Here is a 21,054-nt window from a genome sequence, read left to right as displayed (position 1 = left end):
GGCTGGGGCATGTGTCTCATTCCTCATTCCCTTTCTGTTTCAAAGCAGAGAAGAAGAAAGGGAGATCGGCCACCTTCTACCCTCTAGACAACACTCCTTTCCTGCACCCCGTGGATGAGACACAACTGCCGGCGCTCAACAGCAGCATGGAGCCCGTGGGCGTCAGCACGGAGATGGCCCTGCTCAGCAACATCCTAGCAGCCTATGCCTTCATCACAGGTAGGTCTTTGTAGACCCTCAAATGAGCCTCCATTTCACAGTCACCTTAGGGCTAAATCTGCCTCTTTGAGGTGTTTCTATTTTTCATTCATCTCTCAGCAAATTCCCCCTTGAAAGCCCTGACCAGGGCAGCTCTAGCAGACAGTATATAACAGGGTTTATTGTGCTCTGCTTTCCACTGGATTTACTCTCTTCTGAAGTTAAATACAATGTAATCTTATATGTGGTATTATTCCTAATGCTCCATTTTCCTGGAGATCAAAGCCTGGCTCATTAGGGAGGCAAGCATGTTGTCCTGTAATTTGGAAAATAAGAAGCACTCAGATCATTACCCTGCTTAAGAGAATTTGGCTTATCTTCAGTAGAAGTGTGAAGATGAAGTAACTTGAGAGTCTGCTTAATTGTATATTTAAATCTAGTTTAGAGTAAGATTTCCTTGGATCACAGTTTATTTTTCACCCACGTGTACCTTTTAACTAGCATAGGAACAGTCTTCTAATAAGATTCACTTTAAAAGTTGAAATAAAGATTATGTGCCCTACTGAGTGCTTGGGGTCAATACCATTGATAGCAAAAAGTACAGTAGAGACAGGTGACATAGTGCAAATATTTCCCATACCATGATTGCCTGAGGTACCTTGTCAGCAGTAGGGATCGAGTTGGAGGAGCTAATAAAAAATAGGAAGAGTGCTGGCTGAATGCATCAGATATACTAATTCAGCATATTTTAGGCCAATTTTTGCTGCTTTCCCCAGAATGAGGCCCTTGGTTTCTGTGTAACTACGCCCGCCCCCCAGCCCCGAGGCAGGACAAGCTGTTTGTGGTCAGTTTTTCTTATGGGATTGCAGAGTGTTTGACATTTGTTTATGAAAAGTTTGTATGCTTATTACCTTGCAATGCTTGTTGCCAAGTAATATTACCTTGCTAGCAACATTAATGTGTTGCTCTTTTACTACATGCTGTTAATAATTCCGTGTACTGCAGCCAGTCTGCTAGCACCACTGTAGAGCAATTATGGTATTCTGGAGCACTGAGGTCTGTATAACTAAAACTCCAATATTTGTGAGGTAATTTTTCATGTCTGTGTGCTACTCAATCTGCTAATTCATTAAACATTAATGTATGCTTGGTGCTGTGCTCTTGCTGAAATACCACCGTGCTGCTACAGACAAGTATTTGAACTTGAAACAACCAACTTGGGCTTTGCATCTTTGAATTACTGAGTAGATTAGTAAGAGTGTTTCTGAACATTTAGTGGATGGTCCTTCTAAAAGGACCATGAATACTGAATCAAAATTTCTACCCTTCTACATGTCCAATGGTGACATCGGGATCCATCTTTTCATGACATATTTAAGAAGCAGGTAGCTTAAGTGCAATTAATAGTGTTCTTCACAAAAGATAGCTGAGCAAGATGTATTTTTTTCTTGCATACGCTTCTCTAAGGAAAGATTAGAAAAAGCAAACTTTAAAGGAGTTTTCTGTCTATCATACTTCTGCTGCCCTCTTACCTATATATGCCGTTTGTTGACATGAAAATACCTGCTTTCCCATCCTGACTATATAATAAAATGTTGTTAATATTATTTTCCCCATCTAGACAGTAACAGCTAGCAGAAGATTTTGGGATTTCTAGTCAGGGACAGCTGGGACTGTGATTCAGGGCTGATGTTGATACCCCATGGACTGTTTCTGTTTACCACAGAAGAACTCTTTGACCCTGCATTCATTTTCTAGGGCACAAGGCCTCAATTCATAACCTTCACAAGGTGTCAGTCTTGGCAGGAGCCTCTAGATTTTACTGTAGCACAAATAATAAATAAGGATAGCTTTAACTGTCTTGTCGTTGTGGGATTTGCTTGCCCTCTCATGGTGTGGTCTCTATGTGACTGTAGAATCATAGAACTGTAGAATAGTTTGGGTTGAAAAGGACCTTAAAGATGATATAGTTCCAACCCCCTGCCATGGGCCAGGACACCTTTACTGGACCAGGTTGCTTGAAGTCCCATCAACCTGGTCTTGAACACTTCCAGGGATGGGGCATCCACAGCTGCTCTGGGCAACCTGTTCAGTAGCTCATGACCTTCACAGTGAAGATGATGTGTTCACATTTACTGGATGTCAAACAATCAATAGAACTCAGACTTGATGACTTCCCAGTTTCCAGTGATGAGGTCAGGAGTTTGTTTCTCATGTTTTCTAGTGCACATAACCACGGCTGTTAAATGGGTTTTAGTCTCAATAATATATATGTTCAGTTTGTTATTTATTACAAAATACTTGATGCCTGTCCCATGGATTGAAACAGCAGATGCTGTAAACCATCTTTATCTGCTACTTTTAGCAGAGAGGATGGATTTGGCATGATTTATTTTGGTGTATGTGAATATGGAGAGGTTTTAGATTATAAGTTCAAAGACAAGCTGTATCACAGGGCACAAATATCATCTGCACAAAACTAGAGCACTGTAAAGCCATCCCCCTTCTTACTGCAGATTTTGAGCAGCAGAACAGTTGGAAATTTTTGTGCTTGCCTGAGTTTGGGGCCCTGAAGGTGGCTTAAGCCACAGCAGCTGTTGGTGTCCATAGAGGAGCCATTATAGTGGCTCAGGAGAGACAGGATATCGGGTGGACAGGAAGGGCCGGTTTTGGTTCACACATCTTCCCACCACTTCTGACCACAGCCTTGGTGCTAAAGGGAAACATTAGTGCAAGAACCGCTCTGTTTCATAACACTAAAAATGTCCCTCAGGTAAACTCTGCAGACTGAAAGTGCTGTATTCAGGGCTTCCCTGTCCTGATGAGTTGGCTTCAAAATAGGACTTTGCAGGAAAAAAAAATGTAAATAGGCTGGGGCAACATATAAAGATGCTTTTGTGTTGGGTCAAAGCGTGGTGTATACCCTTAGACCCACCCCAGGGAAAAGGAGATACGGGCACTTGGTATTTCATGGGTAAAGCACATGCTTGAAAGGATGATCCACTTCTACTATTAGTACTTTTTCTGCTTTCTGGAAGTGGGTGTCTTGTAGTCTTGGGAGAGCATCCATGAATCAGTGGTATCCCCTTTCTGCTCAGTGGTGTTCACATTTTCTGCACAAAATGGCAGGTTTGGGTCACTAGCACTGTTGACACGTGCAGAGTCTTGCAGTGCACAGAGCCGATATTAGTGAAAGCCTCTGTGATCATTTCCACCATCTCTTTTGACTGATGTTCCCATACAAAAGTTGGGAACCTTCCTATTGAGGAGTGGAGTTTCACAGCACAGCCCGAAGCAAAGCCTCTTTGCAGGAGTGTAGGCAGCAATCATCAGGGTTAGGAGTATCCAAGCCGGTTAGGTGTTAGTCTTATCCCAGCTTCCAGAACCTTGAAAACAACATTTCTCCAGAAACAGGGAGAAAGAGTGAACGAAGTCAATGAGGAGTGAATTTATAAGCTGATCAAACAATAAACATTTAGAGCTCAGTCCTGCAAAGCACTCAGGGATGCCCTTAATTTTAAAGCTGATTTTCTTAGTAGAATTAGGTTTTTAATTATATGCAATCTCTGCCTGAAAAACATCAGATCTGTTATTTGTCATGGACCTGTTCCAAAGCCTGTCTGAGCCTTTGGAAAGACTTCACCAGTCTCAGTGACAGCTGGAACTGTCTTTGCAGTCACAGTCCACCAGCAAGACCAGAACCATCCCTTGTGGTTATACAAATATTAAACCTGGTATCAGAGCACTTCCAGTGCCTCCCTTTGGACAGGGGCCTTATTCCCATTTTGTCGTTGCATTCAGACTGAAGTAGCTGGAGGGAAACATCCACAAATCCCTGGTTTATTCTTCTTCCACAAGCAAGGCTTTGCTGCCAAGTTATTAACATGGGGCTTTTAAAAAACAAGCCAGGGGAGATCATTCCAACTTTTAGAATGCTTGGCCTGAGCCTTATTAATAAGGGCTCCTGGGGAGCTTCCTCTGTTCTACCAGGGGATTTCAGCAGCCTGTGGGGCTAACTGTAAATTCCCTAGAAGATATTGCTCCTACTGTTTGTCTGGCCATGCTTAATGCTGAACCTTTTACTGGGGCCCTCTGCAATTTTCTTCCCCACCAAGGTTTCTGAATACATGAAGCCATCACAGGAAACCAGCAGTGTTAATGCCTAGATTGGTTTTTATTTATTGAAACAATTTATTATAATAGCAATAAGAACCTTGGCCTGGGGCATTTCCTGAGGAATTAATGGCAGTCTGGGCTGATGCTCCCAGCAGATTGTTAGCCCTCAGGAAACAGGCTCCGTAATTGCTGCTGGCTTGGTTGGAAAAACAAAATAAAATGTGTTTCTAATTTTTGGCCAGTTTGAGCACCTAGAAAATGGTGGCTTTTGTATAGAGGGTTATAAAGAGCATATATCTTTTGTCTGCATGGATTAAATTCCAGCTTGAATCAGTGACATTTTCATCAATGCCTTTAGTCATGAAAGAGAAATACCAGGAAGGGGAAAGGTAACCCCAGCTAAAGAAACCGACAGCAACTGGGTCCTGCCAGAAGTTTAGGAGAAAAACTTAGCTCTGAGCTGTCATCCACAGCAGTGGAAGGAAAAGCTACAGTGGTCAAAATCCATGTGTTAATGGGTGTACTCACACACACATGAATGCATATGAAAATTATGTTAACTCGTGTTACTGATGTCCATACACATTTAAACAGCTTTTTTTATTTTTTTCCAAATATAATGAGTGTTTTGATGGGCCTCGGTGTCGGTACGATGATCAAATCTAGGCTATTGCTGACTTGGCTACTTCAACTGAGAAAAAGCAGAGCCCCATGGCTTTTAGCTTAAGTTGCTCTTTCTGCTGGGAAAAAGAGAAGATGTTGCTGTGCAAGTGGATTGTGTGTATGATAAATGCCAAAACTGCAGTTGAATGTAGGGTTACAGCTCAGTGAGGAAGTCCAGACAGTGTCTCAAATGTTGACAGATCATCCGTAGGAGCTCATAAATGCCACCAGAGCCCAAAGATTCAATTACAAGCTATCGCACTGCATGAAGGGCTGTACGTACAAGCACAAGCAGGGGATGAAAAATGGTTGCTTAAGTAGCAATCGAGGTACAGCTTGCTCATGAGCTGCATACAGTAGCCTGGAAAATAGAACGTGGAGGAGAAAGGAAAAGCAGGACATGGACAAAAATGGGGGAACAGAAACAGTGTGTCTGTCTCAGGTTCCAGTCTATGTGTTTGTTGGTTGGTTGGTTTGTTTGTTTTGTTTTGTTTTGTTTTGTTTTTTATGAGTTGCTTTAGAAGAGTGAGCATTGGAACTAATGCAACCAAATCAAGCCTATGTATGCACAGGAACATGATGATCAGGGAAGTGTGGGTGGCATCAGAGCAAGTATCTTCCAGGACAAACAGATCAGTCCAACTAAATTGTCCTTCCCGCACTCTATGTGTCCTCCTTAGGCCCACTTGCAGAGAAAGTTTTGCAATTATTGTCCTGAGTTATATTGCCTACGGAGGTAAAAGCAATATCGGGTGGTGATTTTACTTTTCCTGAGGTTTCCGAATCTCTGGGTTTACACCACTTTACTGTTCACACCGTACCAGATGGGCAGCAGCTTTGCTACTGCACAAGCAGGGCTGCTGTTTTAATTTGAGTTCTGCCCCTTGAGCTCAGAATTACCACTAACTTCATGGGAGCCAGGACTTCACTCAGCCATATTGCTACAAGAGCCGATGGCACACCCTTCATGTGTGCTCTGGTATCTTTTCTTTTACCTTTGGATTTTTTTCTGTCTCATTTTTGTCAAAGCTTAAAACTTCTGGCTTTGGTGTCACTTGAGCTTCCAATTACTGCTGCATTTCTCTCATCTTTATTTTTCTGGACTTGTTGAATGCATCTCTACCCTCTTTTTCTTCCTCCCCCCCTGCTCCCCTGCTATCCATACTTACTACTCTAGCAACAGTCTTGTGTTTTGTTAGCCAGATTTCAGGCTATCATGGCATCTTTTCTCCACCTTGACCTGTCGGTCACCTTTTGAGAGTTGTTTGGTAGGAGAAAAGGGAGGAGCACAAAGGTGTTTCATCATCTAACTGTTCCATGAACACCTCCAGGCATTCAGCCTTGAACCTTGAACCACACATAAATCAGTGCTCTGGCTCTGACCACAGAATTAGAGAATAATTTAGGCTGGAAGGGACCTCCATGGGTGACTTGGTCCAACCCCCTACTCAGAACGTGTCCAACTCCAAATTTAGAGCCAAGTTTTGAAGTTAGAGCAGGGTCTTGTCCTGCCGAGTTTTGAATATCTCCAAATGGTTTTCAGTTCATCTTCTGCAAACTTTTCTTTAAGGAAATCAGCTGTAGAGGGCAGTTTCTAAAAGCACAGTGTGGTGAAGTGGAGGTAGAGTGGAGCCTCTTAGTTACAAAGATATCCTAGGACCAAATGTCAGACTGGTGGGAACAGTTACAGCTCCATCAGTGAGTTCAAGGGAATAGGACTCATCTGAGGAACTGACTCCATCCTTGAACTCAGGACTTCCAGCAGACACAGTGGAGTAGACCTGGCCTTGACACTTCTGCTTGGTTCATCATCAGCCATTCACTGCACATATAAACTGAGATGATTCAGCCCAGGGAAACTGCAGTAACAACATTTGTCATAATTACATTTCTAAGCAGTCCCATGGACCAGAAAAAAAAAAAAAAAAGTAGTAAATAAACAAGATGACCTAGTTTAAAAGGTATTGTGGATCCTTTAGGGTCTTCTTATATGACCTCTGAAATGTGGCTTTGCAGGATTCACCCTGTCAGACTTCAGCTATGCTTGTGTAGCACAGATACACGTTTTGGTGGCCTGGGTGGAAAGCCAGGACATTTGCCTTAGATAAGCAAATGAAACCTATGAATAAATAATACACATTTTTCCATGCTGCAAGGCTTCCCATTTCAGCTGGGTCACAGCACAGAGAACGTATAAAGCTTTGTAATCGTCTTTACTCCTCGTATGATGATAATGGATGTGACAGAGAGATGCACTTAGCTGCTGCTGGCTGTGCAGCACCCCAGTGTCAACCCTGCTCACACAGCCACAAGAATTAGCATTTAATTTTGAGGGCTGCTCTTTCCCCTTCCAGACAACTCCAAGACACGACTGCAGCAAACCCACATTCTGCATGTGGGCAAGTGCCTTGGCAGCAAATCCACCACTTAAATTCCACTCCCTGATTTCCCTGGGGTGGGAGGCAAAGGGGGGTGTGGAAGTAAAGCAACCATTGGAAACTCTGCCCCACCAGGGCCCAAGGCTGGTGTGTGCACGGAGGAGCTGCGTGTGTTTTGTTCTTTTAACCTAGAATCACAAAATCATTTTGGTTGGAAGAGGCCCTTGAGATTGAGTCCAACCACTAACCTAACACTGGCACTAAACCATGTGCCTAAGAACCTCATCTATGTGTCCTTTCAACCCCTCCAGGGATGGTGAGTCCACCAACTCCCTGGGCAGCCTGTTCCAATGCCTGACAACCCTTTCTGTGAAGAAATTTTTCCTAATATCCAATCTAAACCTCCAATCTTTAAGGTTTGTTCTTGACAATAATTTCCTTTCTCCTCTCAGAAAACCCTGAGCGAGCTGCTCTGTATTTTGTCTCCGGAGTGTGCATTGGACTTGTCTTGACCCTGCTGGCCCTGGTGCTAAGGGTGTCCTGCCGAACGGACTGCAAACGCTCCTCCGCCAAAAAACCTCCTCGGGAGCGGGAGAGCGACAGCGACAGCAGTGACAGCGATGATGATTCGGACACCACGTCGGACCTGTCGGCCCGCAGGCACCGCAGGTTTGAGAGGACTTTGAACATGAATGTCTTCACTTCAGCGGAGGAGCTGGAGCGAGCCCAGCGGCTGGAGGAGCGGGAGCGCATCATCCGCGAGATCTGGATGAATGGCCAGCCCGACATCCCAGGGACCAGGAGCCTCAATCGTTACTACTAAGCGATGGGAAGTCCAACCATCCAGCCCTGCACCCTAGGGCTCTTCCACTTGTGACAGAAGAGAGGGAGGGAAGGAATATTACATGGGAGTCTCCCCTTTTCAGGCATGGAGCAGTGTGGATAGACAGCAATAAAGCTTCCCCCCATCTCCTTGACATATTGCTATCACTCCTCTTCACGGACACTTTACGGTTACAACAGAGGTGGTTGCCAGCTTCATTTCTTAGTAGCAGGCAAGAAGGTGACAATTATAGTCCTCCCGTGTGGGACATGGGATTTGGCATGCTGTGGTACGAGTGCTCCTCTCTGGCTGGGGAGAGAGGTTGTCCAGGTTTTGGTGTTAATTTGAGATATTTTAATTTCCCTTTCCTGAGGACTGTGGGAGAATTGTGAACCAAATGACAAATCTGGAAAGATGATTTGGGAATGGAGGGGGAAGTGCATCCTGACCGATTGTCTTGTGACTTCAGAAGCCATGAGATTAACCTAATTAAAACCCAACGGCAAATATGACTTGTTAAGAACTGAGGGATGAGGGAGGGAGATTCTTCCATCATGATATCATCTCGGTGCTTGGATGTTTGCCATAGTGTATTCAGTTATTTATGGCTGTCTTTTTATCTTCCTTTTCAATGGGAACTTTTTTTTTTTGTTTGTTTTTACTGACACCTCAGGGATAAAATCCTATTATTTTTTTGAGTCTGTTCTCCCTGCTGGCCCTGTCAAACACAACCCAACCCACCTCCAACAGTGAAATTATGGTAATATAAGAGATGTGTCAGTGACTAGTGAGAAGTTAACAACCTCAAAGAGGTTGAAAAGGGTTTTCTTTTTGTTCTGTTTTAAATATATATATATATATATATATATATTTGAAGATGCTGCACAGGAATGTGCCTTATTCTTTTTTTGTTTTTTGTTGTTGTTAAACTACAGTTTTCCTATGGATAGCAATGCACAATGTTTTATATATTTTATTAAAAAAAAAATTAAAAAAGCAAAGGTCTATGTTTACCAGAGGAAAAAGGAGGCAGAAGAAGCCACATATGACAACAGAATGGCTAATAAATGCTAAATAAACTCTGGTTTGCTTCAATACATTTGAATTTGAATCCTCACTTTTGGCATAGGTGTTGCTCAAGGGAGATGCTTTGGAAGAGTAGCACTCCTCTGCAGGCGGGAACCTGGAGGCACTTTTCCCTCTGGCTGCAGCCCGTCAGTCTGCTTCTGTGGTGCACATGGGCAGGAGCAGCTGAGCAATGTGTTGGTTCTCAAGGGGCCACCCCAAAGCCTACCCACACCAAAGGAAAGAGTCCCAGTCCTTTCAAGATACTTTGAGTCTGTCCCCCAAACCCAAATCATACCTGAAGCAGAAACAAATGTTAAATAAACCAAAAAACAAGAAAATAAAAAAAAGGAAAAAAGGTGAAGTATATTTTATTGCTGCTTCAGTTGCCCCATGGAGTGTTCAATGGGATATCATCACCCTACTCACTATCTACATGCTTGTTAGTCACTCCCAAGCACCAGTTCACATCTGTCATAAAACCTGATGGTTTTTCAAGTCTGCACAAGCCTGCATGACTTTGGGCTGTTCTCCTCAGTCATTTAGGCATGCTTATGTCTTAAGAGTTCACAAAATTCTGGCAAAGCAAATAATGACCAAAAGCTCTGAATGCCCAGAGTTTTCACATAGCTTCAAGGAGAGATGAACGGCCTACAAGATGGCTGGGGATGTTAGAGAGTGATTGCAAGGGTTCTTATTGTGTTCCAACATCTATATGGTGGGGACAGACCCCTGACACCAAGGGCCTTCTTGGCACTCTTTGGGGTCACTGTGGGGCTCCTTCTCTGGCTGAGGAAAGCTGTGCTTGAAGTGCCCACAACTACTTGTCCTGACTCCAGCAGAGTGAGAGCAAAGTTGAGCAACTTCAACTGGTGGTACTGGTAATGTCAGAGATAAGGCTGGCTGGTGAGAGGTGGCTTAAGCTGGGAGGGAAATACTAGGACTGCAGAGCGATTCCTGGTCTCGGACCCATGAAGGTTCAAATAAAAGACTCAATATTGACTTGAGATGTAATTTTGCATTAAAAAATCGTCATGTTTAGAAATAAAGCAGGAGGCAGGTTCCCAAATGCTGTCTGTGTCACCAGATGCTGTTCTTTAGCCAGAATGTTGAAGATGCTCTGCTGAGGGTGTCAAGGAGAAAAATGACAGGATGAGGTCAGTGGGATCAGTTTTATTGGCTGTATGTTTCCCCCTATAACAAGATGCAGCCCCCCAACCTTAGTGATTAAGGGACAGCAAATTTTCAGATTTGGAGTGCTGTGTCCTGGGAGAAACCTTGCAAAACTGATTTAAGAAAATGCTATAAATGGATGGATTTATGGATATGATTTTCCCAAATGGCTTTTTTTGACTAGAGGAAAGAGCAAGTGCAGTAAGTCTAAGTGTACCTCATATGCAACTGAGGGATTAAAATACCTCCTTCAAATGTAAATCACAGCTGAACCCCAGCTACAAATGGATGAACAATCCTCCCTTAGCGTTGCTAGTGCTGCTGTAAATCTTCCTGTCAAAGCTTGCAAAACAAAGAAGCAGGTTGCACGTGTTGCTTTTTAGAGTTGAGCGGACAAGCCCAGCTCAGCCTTGCCTTAGGTAAAAAGATGTAAAAGAAGTAAACTCACCATCCTCACAGCAAGTGCAACACCTTTTCTTACCTTTTAGCTCCTTTTGTCTCAGGGCCATGCATTTCTAAAAAGGCTTCGACTAAAGAAAAAGAAAGAAATACAATCCTTGGAGCTACTGTAAGTAAAAGACTTGAAGTCATTCTGTAACTATTTCTGGTTTTGTTCCAAAAGTGATGAATAGTTTGTCTGGGGAAAAAAAACCAACACAGGCAGGAGTTGGTGGTTTGCCTTGAACTCTATAAACCAACAGAGCAAAAATATTCACCTGGAGTAAAGAAGATCTGGATTCACTGTGGGAGTGGGTCAAATACATATTTCTCACCCCATGAAGGAGTATCTTAAGCACACAGAGCTTTGGAATTGTCTGGTTTCAATCTTTTGTGTTGTACTCACTGTGTCATATGAAACATTTAAACACTCATAGAACCAGAGAGCAGAGAATACATACTTTTCTACCAAGCTAATGTGAAACCCTCTTATAGGAGGTTATGAATAGCTCTACTGTCTTACTTCCATGCTCATTTAATTTTTTACATTGAAGTGAGATATAGTTTCCAAAATAACACTCTTAGTATTCCCCAAGACAGATAAAGGAGTTGAAATCAGCTTTCCCTGTATCATGAACGAATTTCCTAATCCATGACCTTTTGGATAAGATGATGCTGAGGTCCTTTTCCATGTGAGTCTATTCTTTATACCTCAGATTGCTTTTATAATTAAATAATGGAGAATAACAGAGCAATCCTGGACTCTGAGTTGCTTGGCCAGTTGGTAATAAGGGGAACCACATTATATTATGTATAAAGGACATAGCATTGCTGTTGCTGTCTACTGTCCACTGGGCTGCAGGCTCATGGCAGGTGAGCCTTGGGAAGTGCTTGTGATATACACCTGGACACTTTCATGTTTCTACAAATTACAGGATACGTGGATTAGTAACCACGGAGTCACTCAGTTATGGTTTGATAACTTGTCACATGTTAGCTTTGTAAATAAATGTGATGGGATGGATACTTCTCCTGGGACAAGCTGAACACGTGGAGATGATGGGTCAGGCTTTTGAGAGTCAACTGCACATTTGTTGTCCACTTGTCTGGTGGGTCAGATGGGGCTGGTTACAAAAGTTATGGTTATGTACGGAGGAACCACGGAGACGTAGTTTGTTCTAGTTAGATACCTGCTGTGTTCTCCTGCTCATTCTCCATTGCCCTTGACTCCTCAGGGTTGTTTTCACCTCCCGCTATCATCCTGTCCATCAAGACTGACGTCTTTTGCAGACCTGTGTTCAATGTACCCTGAAAATCTCAGTAATATGGAGTTTGCTGCCTTTCCCATGTCCACCTTGGTGTACATATCATGATGAATTCCAGCCAGTTAATGAGGCATGCCTTTCCCTTCCAGAAACCACAGTGCCACTACTTAACCCCTTGCCTGCCATCTTTCCTGGCACCCCAGGGGCTACACAAATAAAGTGAGCTCACTTAGCTGTTGTACTGCTGGGATTTAAAGCATAGGCTCGTGGTGCTCTGGGGAAACTGAATTTCCTTTTGTGCTGCCTTTAGCTCCCTTGAGTTTCTGGAGGCGTCACAAAAAAATTAATTACCTCAGACTGGCCCACAAATCCTTCTCCTCACAAGGTCTCTATCATAGTGAAGTTTTAATAATTGAATCTGAGATTCTAGTGTCCTTAGATAATCCCCCAAGAGATTTCTCAGTATTGCTATCCGCTCATTAGAATATTTGCAGCTTCACGTAATATCCTGCCTTTTTGTCTATTAGTCTGCTTCTGTGGTTGTCTCAAGGGCTGCCACAGTTAAGCATAATTCACCAAAAAAGCAGTAATGGTTTTAAATCATTACACCACAGCTCATCCTTAAGTGCATTTACTACACCCCTGGTCTGAAGGTGCTTGCTCCCTCTCAGTGGATTTGTTGGTTTAGTAGAATTTAAACCAATCAGTTGCTTTGGGGGTTTTTAATTACCCACCACTGAAGAGACCTATTCCAGCAACAGTGGTGTAATCATCCCCATGTGGAGTATTGCCTCAGGGAGTCCTGGGCCACTGGTACAACATCACTGTGAGTTCTGTATTGGATGTACCATGGCCACCCGAAAGCTGCTCAGAGGTGCATGTGCGATGGATGCTCTCAGAAGTGCATGCTGGTGGACAATTGCTCATATCATGAAAGCCTTGCAGTTCCCATGTGGGCTTCTCTGGATGGATAATCAGACTTGGTTTTGTCCTCAAGGATGGAAGAGTGCAACTGGCCCATGATTTCCCTTGAGAGGTGTCTGCTTGCTGAGAGGAGATACAAGATACGTTCCTCGATTAGAGTCATGAAATGTGGCCAGCACTGCTCTGGAGGCAGGTTTGATGGATGTCAGCACTGATTATCTTCTCCTTCTGTCTGCACACCAGTGGGCAGCTCAGGAAAGTCCCCAGAATTAGAAGAGGTAATGGACCAACGTGTTCCATAATCATTCTCTGATCACAGCCCTTAGGAGGTCGGAGATGGGGACAGGGACCGTCTGTTGCCACACCTGTCCTCACCAAACAAAGTTTCCTGGTGCTGCATTTTCAGCAACAACCAGTGGAACAAAGCAACACCCTGCTGGCCAGAGTCTATTGGCGTAATACTGGGGCACTGTGATCATGACCATGGGCATGGCCAAGCATTGCGACCTCCATCACTGTTACTACAACCAGTCAAATACAGCAAGATGTGCTTGCCTGTTCATTTGGGGCCAGCCTCTGAGGGGCAATCTGATTTTTCATTGCTGGAAGTATCATTGATTGGGGTGTGGGAATGAACTGGTGCTAAGTTGCCCATCTATGTGTATGTGTCAGTGATGGATTCACAGTCCATTTGTACACTTGCACATGGTTCCTTCCCAAACCACTCAGGGTGGTTCGAGTTAGGGTCAGAATCATATAGAAAATATTTCAAAATATGGAGGTATTTTTCATTTAAGAAAATCATTATCTGATTTTATGTTTGGGTTAATATACTTTCTCTTTTTCTCTTCCATCCCAATGACAAAATGAATTGGGAAAATGAAAGCCTCAGCATCACCCCCCCAAGACTAGGCAAACCCAAGCACATTTTATTTTCTCCACGCTACAGTAAGAGAGTGTAAACTAAAGTGCTTTGCAAAAATATTCAATTTGGGAATTTTTTTTTGTTTCAATTTAAAGAACTTAATTTTAAAAGTGAGTTCTCCAAGGAGTACATAATAGTTTCTCATGACCCATCCTTCTAGAGGAACTTGTAATGAATGGAGGCGGGGTATGACATTGTATTAATGCCTAATCCATTCTTTGGAAGCATTTTTCTTTGAGATGTCCCTCCTACATCCCTCGCTTCCTGAGTAACATACATTCCTCCTCCTGTTTCCCATATACATTGCCCAACTATGGCCAGGACAGTAAATTGCGGCAGACCACATTCCTGTCTGTGGCTGATGTCTCCTCTTTCTCTATTTCTCTTAGCTGACTGGGGACCTGTGCTACCTGTTTTTGACTAACCGCTGGGGCAACTCCACATTTTTCATGACACTGGAATGGATTTTTGGATCTACCATTTTGCTGTTGAACAACACACAGATTGGGGAGTGGAAGGGAAAAATCCAAACTTGATTTGGGATTTTTTTCCTGTTGAAGGATATTGTTCTGAGCAAAGCTGGGTGACTCTGAAGGAAAGCAAATCCTTATGTTGAGGCTGAGGTTGAACAGGGCAAATGCAGTCTTAAGAGGGACCTATTTCTGCCAAGACTTTGCACCTTCTGCCAAATCCGAACATTACCACTTCGGCACCTCCTGAGAACTTTAATAATTTCTCCTGTATAATAAGCTTATGTTTTTGGAGCAACTGCTTTCTGAGGACAAATAGTGACAGCAGATGGGAACAAAGCCAAATTTCTTTCTTTGAGCTATGAGAAAACACCTTTCCCTTTCTATTATGACGTCATGAAGAAATATAAACTCTAATGATGTGATGGAAAGTGGCATTTAAAAACCCTGAAATGGGACATCTAAGTGAAAGGTATATTTCTTTACAATTTCTGGCAGAGCACTGTCTTGGCTTGTTTATTTTCTGGTTGTGTTTGGAGTTTGATACTATTCTGTATTGTGAGTGAAATATAAACTCCCTGCAGTACTTTTCTGAGCATGCAGGGCCATGCTCAAAAACATCCTTTGTCTTTTAAAGAGGCAGCAATTTGTACATTCCATTTCTTGCAAAAGTCTTTAAAATCCCTTTTTATGTGGAATGGTCCTCACCTCAGTCTCAGCATAGGGAGACTTTTGTTTAAATTAATGAATTGCTTAGAAAGGACAAAAGTAGTTCTCCTTCCTCCAGCTCCTGCCTTTTTGGAGTTTCTAGACCACCCAGAAACAGCAGAGCTCAGAGACATCTGATGCTTATTCTAAAATGTCCTTCATGTGAATTTTCGTTTCTGGAACTCACACTGCACTGCCCCAAAGTAACAGACCCAGAAGTATCTGTCAGTGTTGCTGTTTCAGGCCTTTGCTGCCATAGGTGTTCAAGTTCCTAATGTGGTTACAGTACCAGTAAAGCACCTGTGTATTTCTGGCATTTTTCAAAAGGGTAATTTAAGAGAAAAAGTTCAAGAGGGCTCAAGCAAACCAATGTGAGTCAGAACCAGTGACTTTGTGTGCAAAACCAATGCAGGAATTTTCTCCTGCAGCTGGAAGTGATCTGGCAATGACAAGTTTGCTTCTGAGAACTGACTGAAAAACAAGAGAAAGTGATTGTTAATGATGGAGCCTGAAGACTAAAGATCTCACCAGACAACACTTCCAGAGGATGCTTTGCCTAGGAGGAAAGGTTGAATGCTGTCTGGCAAGACACTGGAAGTGCCACCTACAACCTTGGTGTATTTTTGAGAGTCCCCTGACACTTCTTGCACTATAGCAGCATCTCAGTAGGCTTGCCTGGTTGGATCTATGTCAGGGTTTACAGTTCCATCCATGCCAGATCTCTTAGCAGGTTGCCTTGTGGACCGGGGAAGACAAGCACCACCAGCACAAGAAGGGATGAGGCAGGTGAAGCTGAGCCTCTTCCCAGCCCACTTGCTTAGGGTTGGGGTCCACCAGAGAATCAGCTACTTGCTGCTTGGTGACTCCCTCCTGCCCCAAACATATCTGTCTACACACTCTATGTCCTTCCATACCAAACATGTGGGGGGCAGCCAGGAGTGCAAACCTCCTGCTCCCTCCAAGATTGTTTCCCCACTTCCAGCTCTGCTTCCTCCCTGGTGGCAGCATCATGGCTTTCCCTGCATGGAGGGATCTGCACAGGAGGAAAAGGGGTGACTGCAGTGATGGGACAGGCAGCAGCATAGGAAGGCTGGGGGTATGTATATGTGGTTGTCATCTGGGATTCCTGGTGGAGAGAAGAGCAGAAGTTGTGAAGAACAAGAAGTTTTGGAAAAGAGGGAGTCCCTTGATTACAAGCACCCCACTCCCCAACCTCAATGCCTTCCAAAATCCCTCCCAGCTATAGTCCTTCTCAAGGCTGGAGAACATAGGTCACGACACAGTCTCAAGTAGGCTAGACAGTCCTTTTCGAAGAAAGCCCAAGCCTTCAGAGTTTTATTTATAGAACATGACCCTCTTTCATCAGTGAAGACTTTTTCCGGTGCGGAGTAAGTTTTCTTTAAAAAAAGAAATATCTCATTTCTTCTTGCAAATGGCTTAGCAGAACTGGAGCTGTATGGCCAATTCAGTTCACTGATGTGAAGTAATTTACCACAGGCATATTTATACACTAGCTATAAAATATACTAGTTTTTCAAGGATGGAAAAATGCCATTTGAATGTGAACTAATTATATTTACTTCCTTGTTGTAAATTGCCCTTCAAAAGCAAAAGCAACACTGATAGCCGTTAATGTTTATGCCTTATACACTCACACAGACCTCTTGCAGTGAAAAGATGGTGTAAATAATTTCTGAATGTGTCATTTTTATTTGGACCATTTCCAGTTTATATCAAGTTATTAAAGTCCCAGAAAACAAAACAAAACAAAACAAAACATAGTTATTGACTGGTAATCTGGAATGTTTCAATTAAAAATTGCCTAACAGGAAGGAGTTGAGAAATCCCATCACAACTAACCCTTTTCCACAAATCTGCTTGCTTTCTTTATTTAGTCATTTATTTATTTGTTTATTTATTTTTAAACAAAGAAATGTTTTGCTGAAAACTACTTGGCTAATTCTACTAACCAAAATACAATAAAGCTGAAGCTAAAGTCAGGCTGTACATAAAACTGACTTTTTCAACACGAGCAGTGATTTGAGATTGGAAGAAGTTAGCACATGATGGCTTCTATGTGACTGGGGAATTTTGTAATCGGAGTAGGGGGTTTCTGAATCACATATTTCATTCTGGATCAGATGGAAATTCAGAGACGGCCTTGACATATGTGGTACAGAAGTGATATTAGATGGTCTGAAAAGCTCCTACCAGTCATATAATGTATGGCACTGAGACTCTCTCCCTCAGACAATTCACTGCCTTCAGCTAAATGCAAGAGTGTGCCATGGCCCACAGTAAGAGTAGAGCAATCCAGCAACAGCATAGAGCTGTTCAGCACCCTCTTCTAGCTGGTGGTCCTGCCCATGGTGTGAGACTTCTGTTCCTGAGCAGTAGCTGGCCCCATTAAGGGAAACTGGCTTGTTATATAAGTAGTCACTGGAGATTTTCCTATTACTTATGTGGCTGAGGAGCTGAAAGTCCTGGTTTCACTTTCCTAGCATCATGCTGATGTGCTCATCGGAGGCTCCTTATGGGACCTGGGTCCTCTCAGTCTGGCAAGTGGTTTGCAGCAGGCATTCATGTAGTTCTGAGGGGAAAAAAAGACAGTTTGTATTCAAAGGTTGTCTTGGGGCTGAGAGAGGAATTTGGGAGGAAAGGAGGGAGGGGAAGAATTTGATGTGTGTGTGGCACTTTCTCAGCCATCACTCAGAGGCTAAGACTTCTCCAGCCCTCCTTCTCATGTGAAGATTCATGGTGTGGCAGAAGTAAGTTGTTACTGATGATGCATCAATGATTCCACCAATCTCTGCAAAAACCCTCCAGGCTGTTGGCGTTTGACACCCAGAAATTAAAAAAAAAAAGCCATACTGAGGGGTGACAGCCACCTTCAAGTCCCTCAGTGAGTGGTATCATCATTAATGACATGGTTCCATGTTCTTGTTTCCTGAGTGCAATGGGTAATAATGAGGTATTTCTTAGCAGATATCACTCCCTTAGGCTTAATTTCCTGGAGCCATGTGCCAGCTGCCTGTAGAACTCTATCACGGCTTGCAATGGCTTCTCTTCCTGTTTTGCAGGGTCATGAGAGTGTTGGGGTGTTTTGCAAAGAGTACATTCATAGCATGTCTTTGAGGAAAAAAACAAGTTGTTCTGATTAGCATGTTCATCTCAGAGATGGGACTAAAAAACAGGGAATAATCAAGATCAAAAATATCTCTCTACCTTAGTCTGGTCATGGTACCACGCGATGGTATTGTGTCTAGTGCTCGACCATCATCCGAAGAGGTTTGTATGGTATCACAATATTCCTTTAGATGTCCAGGGTACAAGGATGTCCGGAGACAATAGGGTAGTGAGATACTTAAAGTCAGTGGAGTGTAGTAACCATGATCTTAAGATAGATCCCTTTTGGCTCATCTAAGCATGGTGTTTATATATTTCATCAGACATGTTTTTCCCACTTTTGCTTAGATGGGAAAGCATTGTCTAGTGCTCAGATAGGAAGAAATCTGGAGAGATTTCAAGAAGTCTCTTATTCCTTGTGATGAATATGAACTATTGCTTGGACATATCAATGATATGGAAGAATGACTGTTGCTGACCTTATGAGAAAAACAGAAGCACAGGTGCACTCTCGTATATAATAAAAATACCTAGAGCAAAACGGTTTAAAAAGCTGGTAGAGCTTCCATTTTAATATATGAAATACTGATGAACTCAAGGTCTGGGGAAGAAACTCACGTTTATTAGCTCAATGCAGGGCACAAAATATTGCTTCAGTCACTTGTCTCAGAGCCAGCTATCTCTCAGAAGAGAGAAACCTTTGCAATGTGATTTATATTTGCAAACCTCTGAAGGCAGGGTTGCCTTGGTTGTGGATTTTTTTCATCTTTCAGCCTCAATTCCATATGTGGTTCTAGCATCATATTTTATCTTTACTTTTATTCATAGAATGGCCATACCAATAAAAATAATTTCCTTGCTGATCTTCTATCAGTGTATTCATCCTGTTTCAAAGGGAATGTTGTCCTTCATTGCCTTATAACTGCAGAGGCAAAATAGCTTAGTGGTGATGTGTATTTTGAGCCATCATGAGCCCGTAGCAAAGATGCTTTATAAACAAGATACTGTGCACAGTGCAACTATACACTGTGCCTTGAAACTGAGTGTCCATGATTTTGCAGCCTACAAATTATTTTGTGAATTATGTTAGAAAGATCTCCCTGAGAATTAAGAAAGTTTTTGGTGTCTTTCATCTCCAAAGTCCTCACCATGATCACATCTATAGAAGTTACTCCTTCTGTGTTTTTGCATGTGAATGTTACTAGCACTGAAGAGCTCATGATCTCAAATGCAGGCCAGACTTTGCTGGTGCCCACAGTCTGGTGTTTGCTCTTCTTTTTCTGAGTGAGAACTTATGTGATAAGTTAATAACGAATTTGTAGGGGTCTGACGAGCACAACCCAGCTCTTGCCATAACTGCTTGAGCTTTCGTTCACAAAACTAAGAAACGTTTTCAAGATCTTGGGTTTTGGCCCAGAGAGTTCTTTGTTATCCCATGCAGAAAGGAAAACTTCAGCTGGAAAACTGGAAGCACATCAAGATGTATGTATACGTATAGATATGAACACACAAGCACGTACAAATGAAGACGCTCAGACCTTTATCTTAGCGATTAGGCATTCCTTTGGAAAATGGGCATTGTGCATTTAATGACAATAATATATTAATTTTACTTTATGGGGATCTATCTCAAAAAGTCTTATAGATTTTTTATATTTTTATGTATACTTAAAGATTTTGCATCCAGCACTGGAAAGCTGCAAAGTTTATCAAGAAAGAGTTTAGCACCAAAACTCAAGCGCAACACTTACCTCGGGTAGGGCAGTTCTGGTAGAACAGGACCGCCTGTCTCATAATCCTTTGTGGCAGCAGCAAACAACAACTGTCTTCTCACAAAGACTGTTGAGGGTTGTATGGAGCAGTTTCTGGCCCCTTAAAGCTGCAGCTTTTGAGAATGTGACCCTGCTATAGAAAAAAAAGCTATATCCGAATCAGGGCTTGACTGCTGGTCTCTGTGAGCCGTCTGCCCCCATGTTGAACATTTCAGTCTTCCCAATGGTGCTTTTGTTGTTGTTCATTCAACTGTTCTTGTCATTTGCTCATGAATTTCAGGCTTAACCCTCCCAGCATGTTCACTGATATATGCAAATGCTTCTTCATTCAGGTAAAACAGATACAATGCAGTAGATCTTTCATTTGAATAAAGACCCACCAGGAGAACAGATGGCAAAGGGTCTGATTTTCACTTTATGCTGCTTGTTTACATCACATTATTTTTAGTGGTTGATGTTTTTTTTTTTTTTTTTTTTTGTAAATAAGAGGTGAAGAAGGTCCTTGCAACTGACTTGTTAGTTAAAAACAAATGAACTACAGAGAAGCTTCTACATTGGCATATTATAGGATGCAACAGCATTGACTTCAGGAGAATTATGCTGATTTAGGTTGTATGAGAAAGAAAGTAACCAATAAATGCATCAATGACGTCAGCTAAAACCCCATCACAATCAACAAATCTGTGCAAGTAAAAAGTGTAATGTTCTTCTTTTGCTAAAGAGAAACCCAACTTATGACCAAAGCAAACCTAGTTTTCTCAGATACCTCACATACAGAACAACAATATGTGTCTCTGTGCCTACTTAGTTGAAATTGAGGTAATTTTCCATGTAGTTAGAATCTTTTCTGCTTAGTTGCTAGAACAGTGTTTTGTTCTGGATTTAGTGTGATAACAATGAGATAGAACCCTGGGATAGAGTTAATGTTTTCTTCCAGTAACTTTCCAGTGTTTGTGATTTCGTATGAAAAGAATCTAAGAACTCACAGATATCTTGGTTGTTGCCAAGGG

General features: G+C 42.5%; 1 protein-coding gene and 1 long non-coding RNA gene across 12 annotated transcripts in view; one reads left to right on the top strand and one right to left on the bottom strand.

The window, feature by feature from the left end:
- The window catches only part of EVA1A (eva-1 homolog A, regulator of programmed cell death), a 211,796-nt gene extending 202,523 nt beyond the window's left edge, over window positions 1–9,273 (top strand). For 9 of the 11 annotated variants that reach the window (XM_005510104.3, XM_065055743.1, XM_065055748.1 and 6 more), the window contains 2 exons: window positions 46–219; window positions 7,808–9,273. In XM_005510104.3, the coding sequence (XP_005510161.1) occupies window positions 46–219; window positions 7,808–8,178 (545 nt within the window). In that variant the 3' untranslated portion in view covers window positions 8,179–9,273. The remainder of the gene's footprint in view (window positions 1–45; window positions 220–7,807) is intronic. The other 2 variants (XM_021297951.2, XM_065055745.1) reach the window with 1 other exon arrangement.
- A 7,178-nt stretch (window positions 9,274–16,451) lies between these two features.
- On the bottom strand, window positions 16,452–20,227 carry LOC135578971 (uncharacterized). The gene is made up of 2 exons (XR_010471089.1): window positions 20,024–20,227; window positions 16,452–17,736 (listed from the first exon to the last, which is right to left on the bottom strand). It is a non-coding gene; the product is annotated as an uncharacterized LOC135578971 (long non-coding RNA).
- Window positions 20,228–21,054: the final 827 nt, after the last annotated feature.

Source organism: Columba livia, chromosome 3, assembly GCF_036013475.1.
Source record: "Columba livia isolate bColLiv1 breed racing homer chromosome 3, bColLiv1.pat.W.v2, whole genome shotgun sequence".
NCBI lineage: Eukaryota > Metazoa > Chordata > Aves > Columbiformes > Columbidae > Columba > Columba livia.
This window is presented reverse-complemented; position numbering and strand designations above follow the sequence as displayed.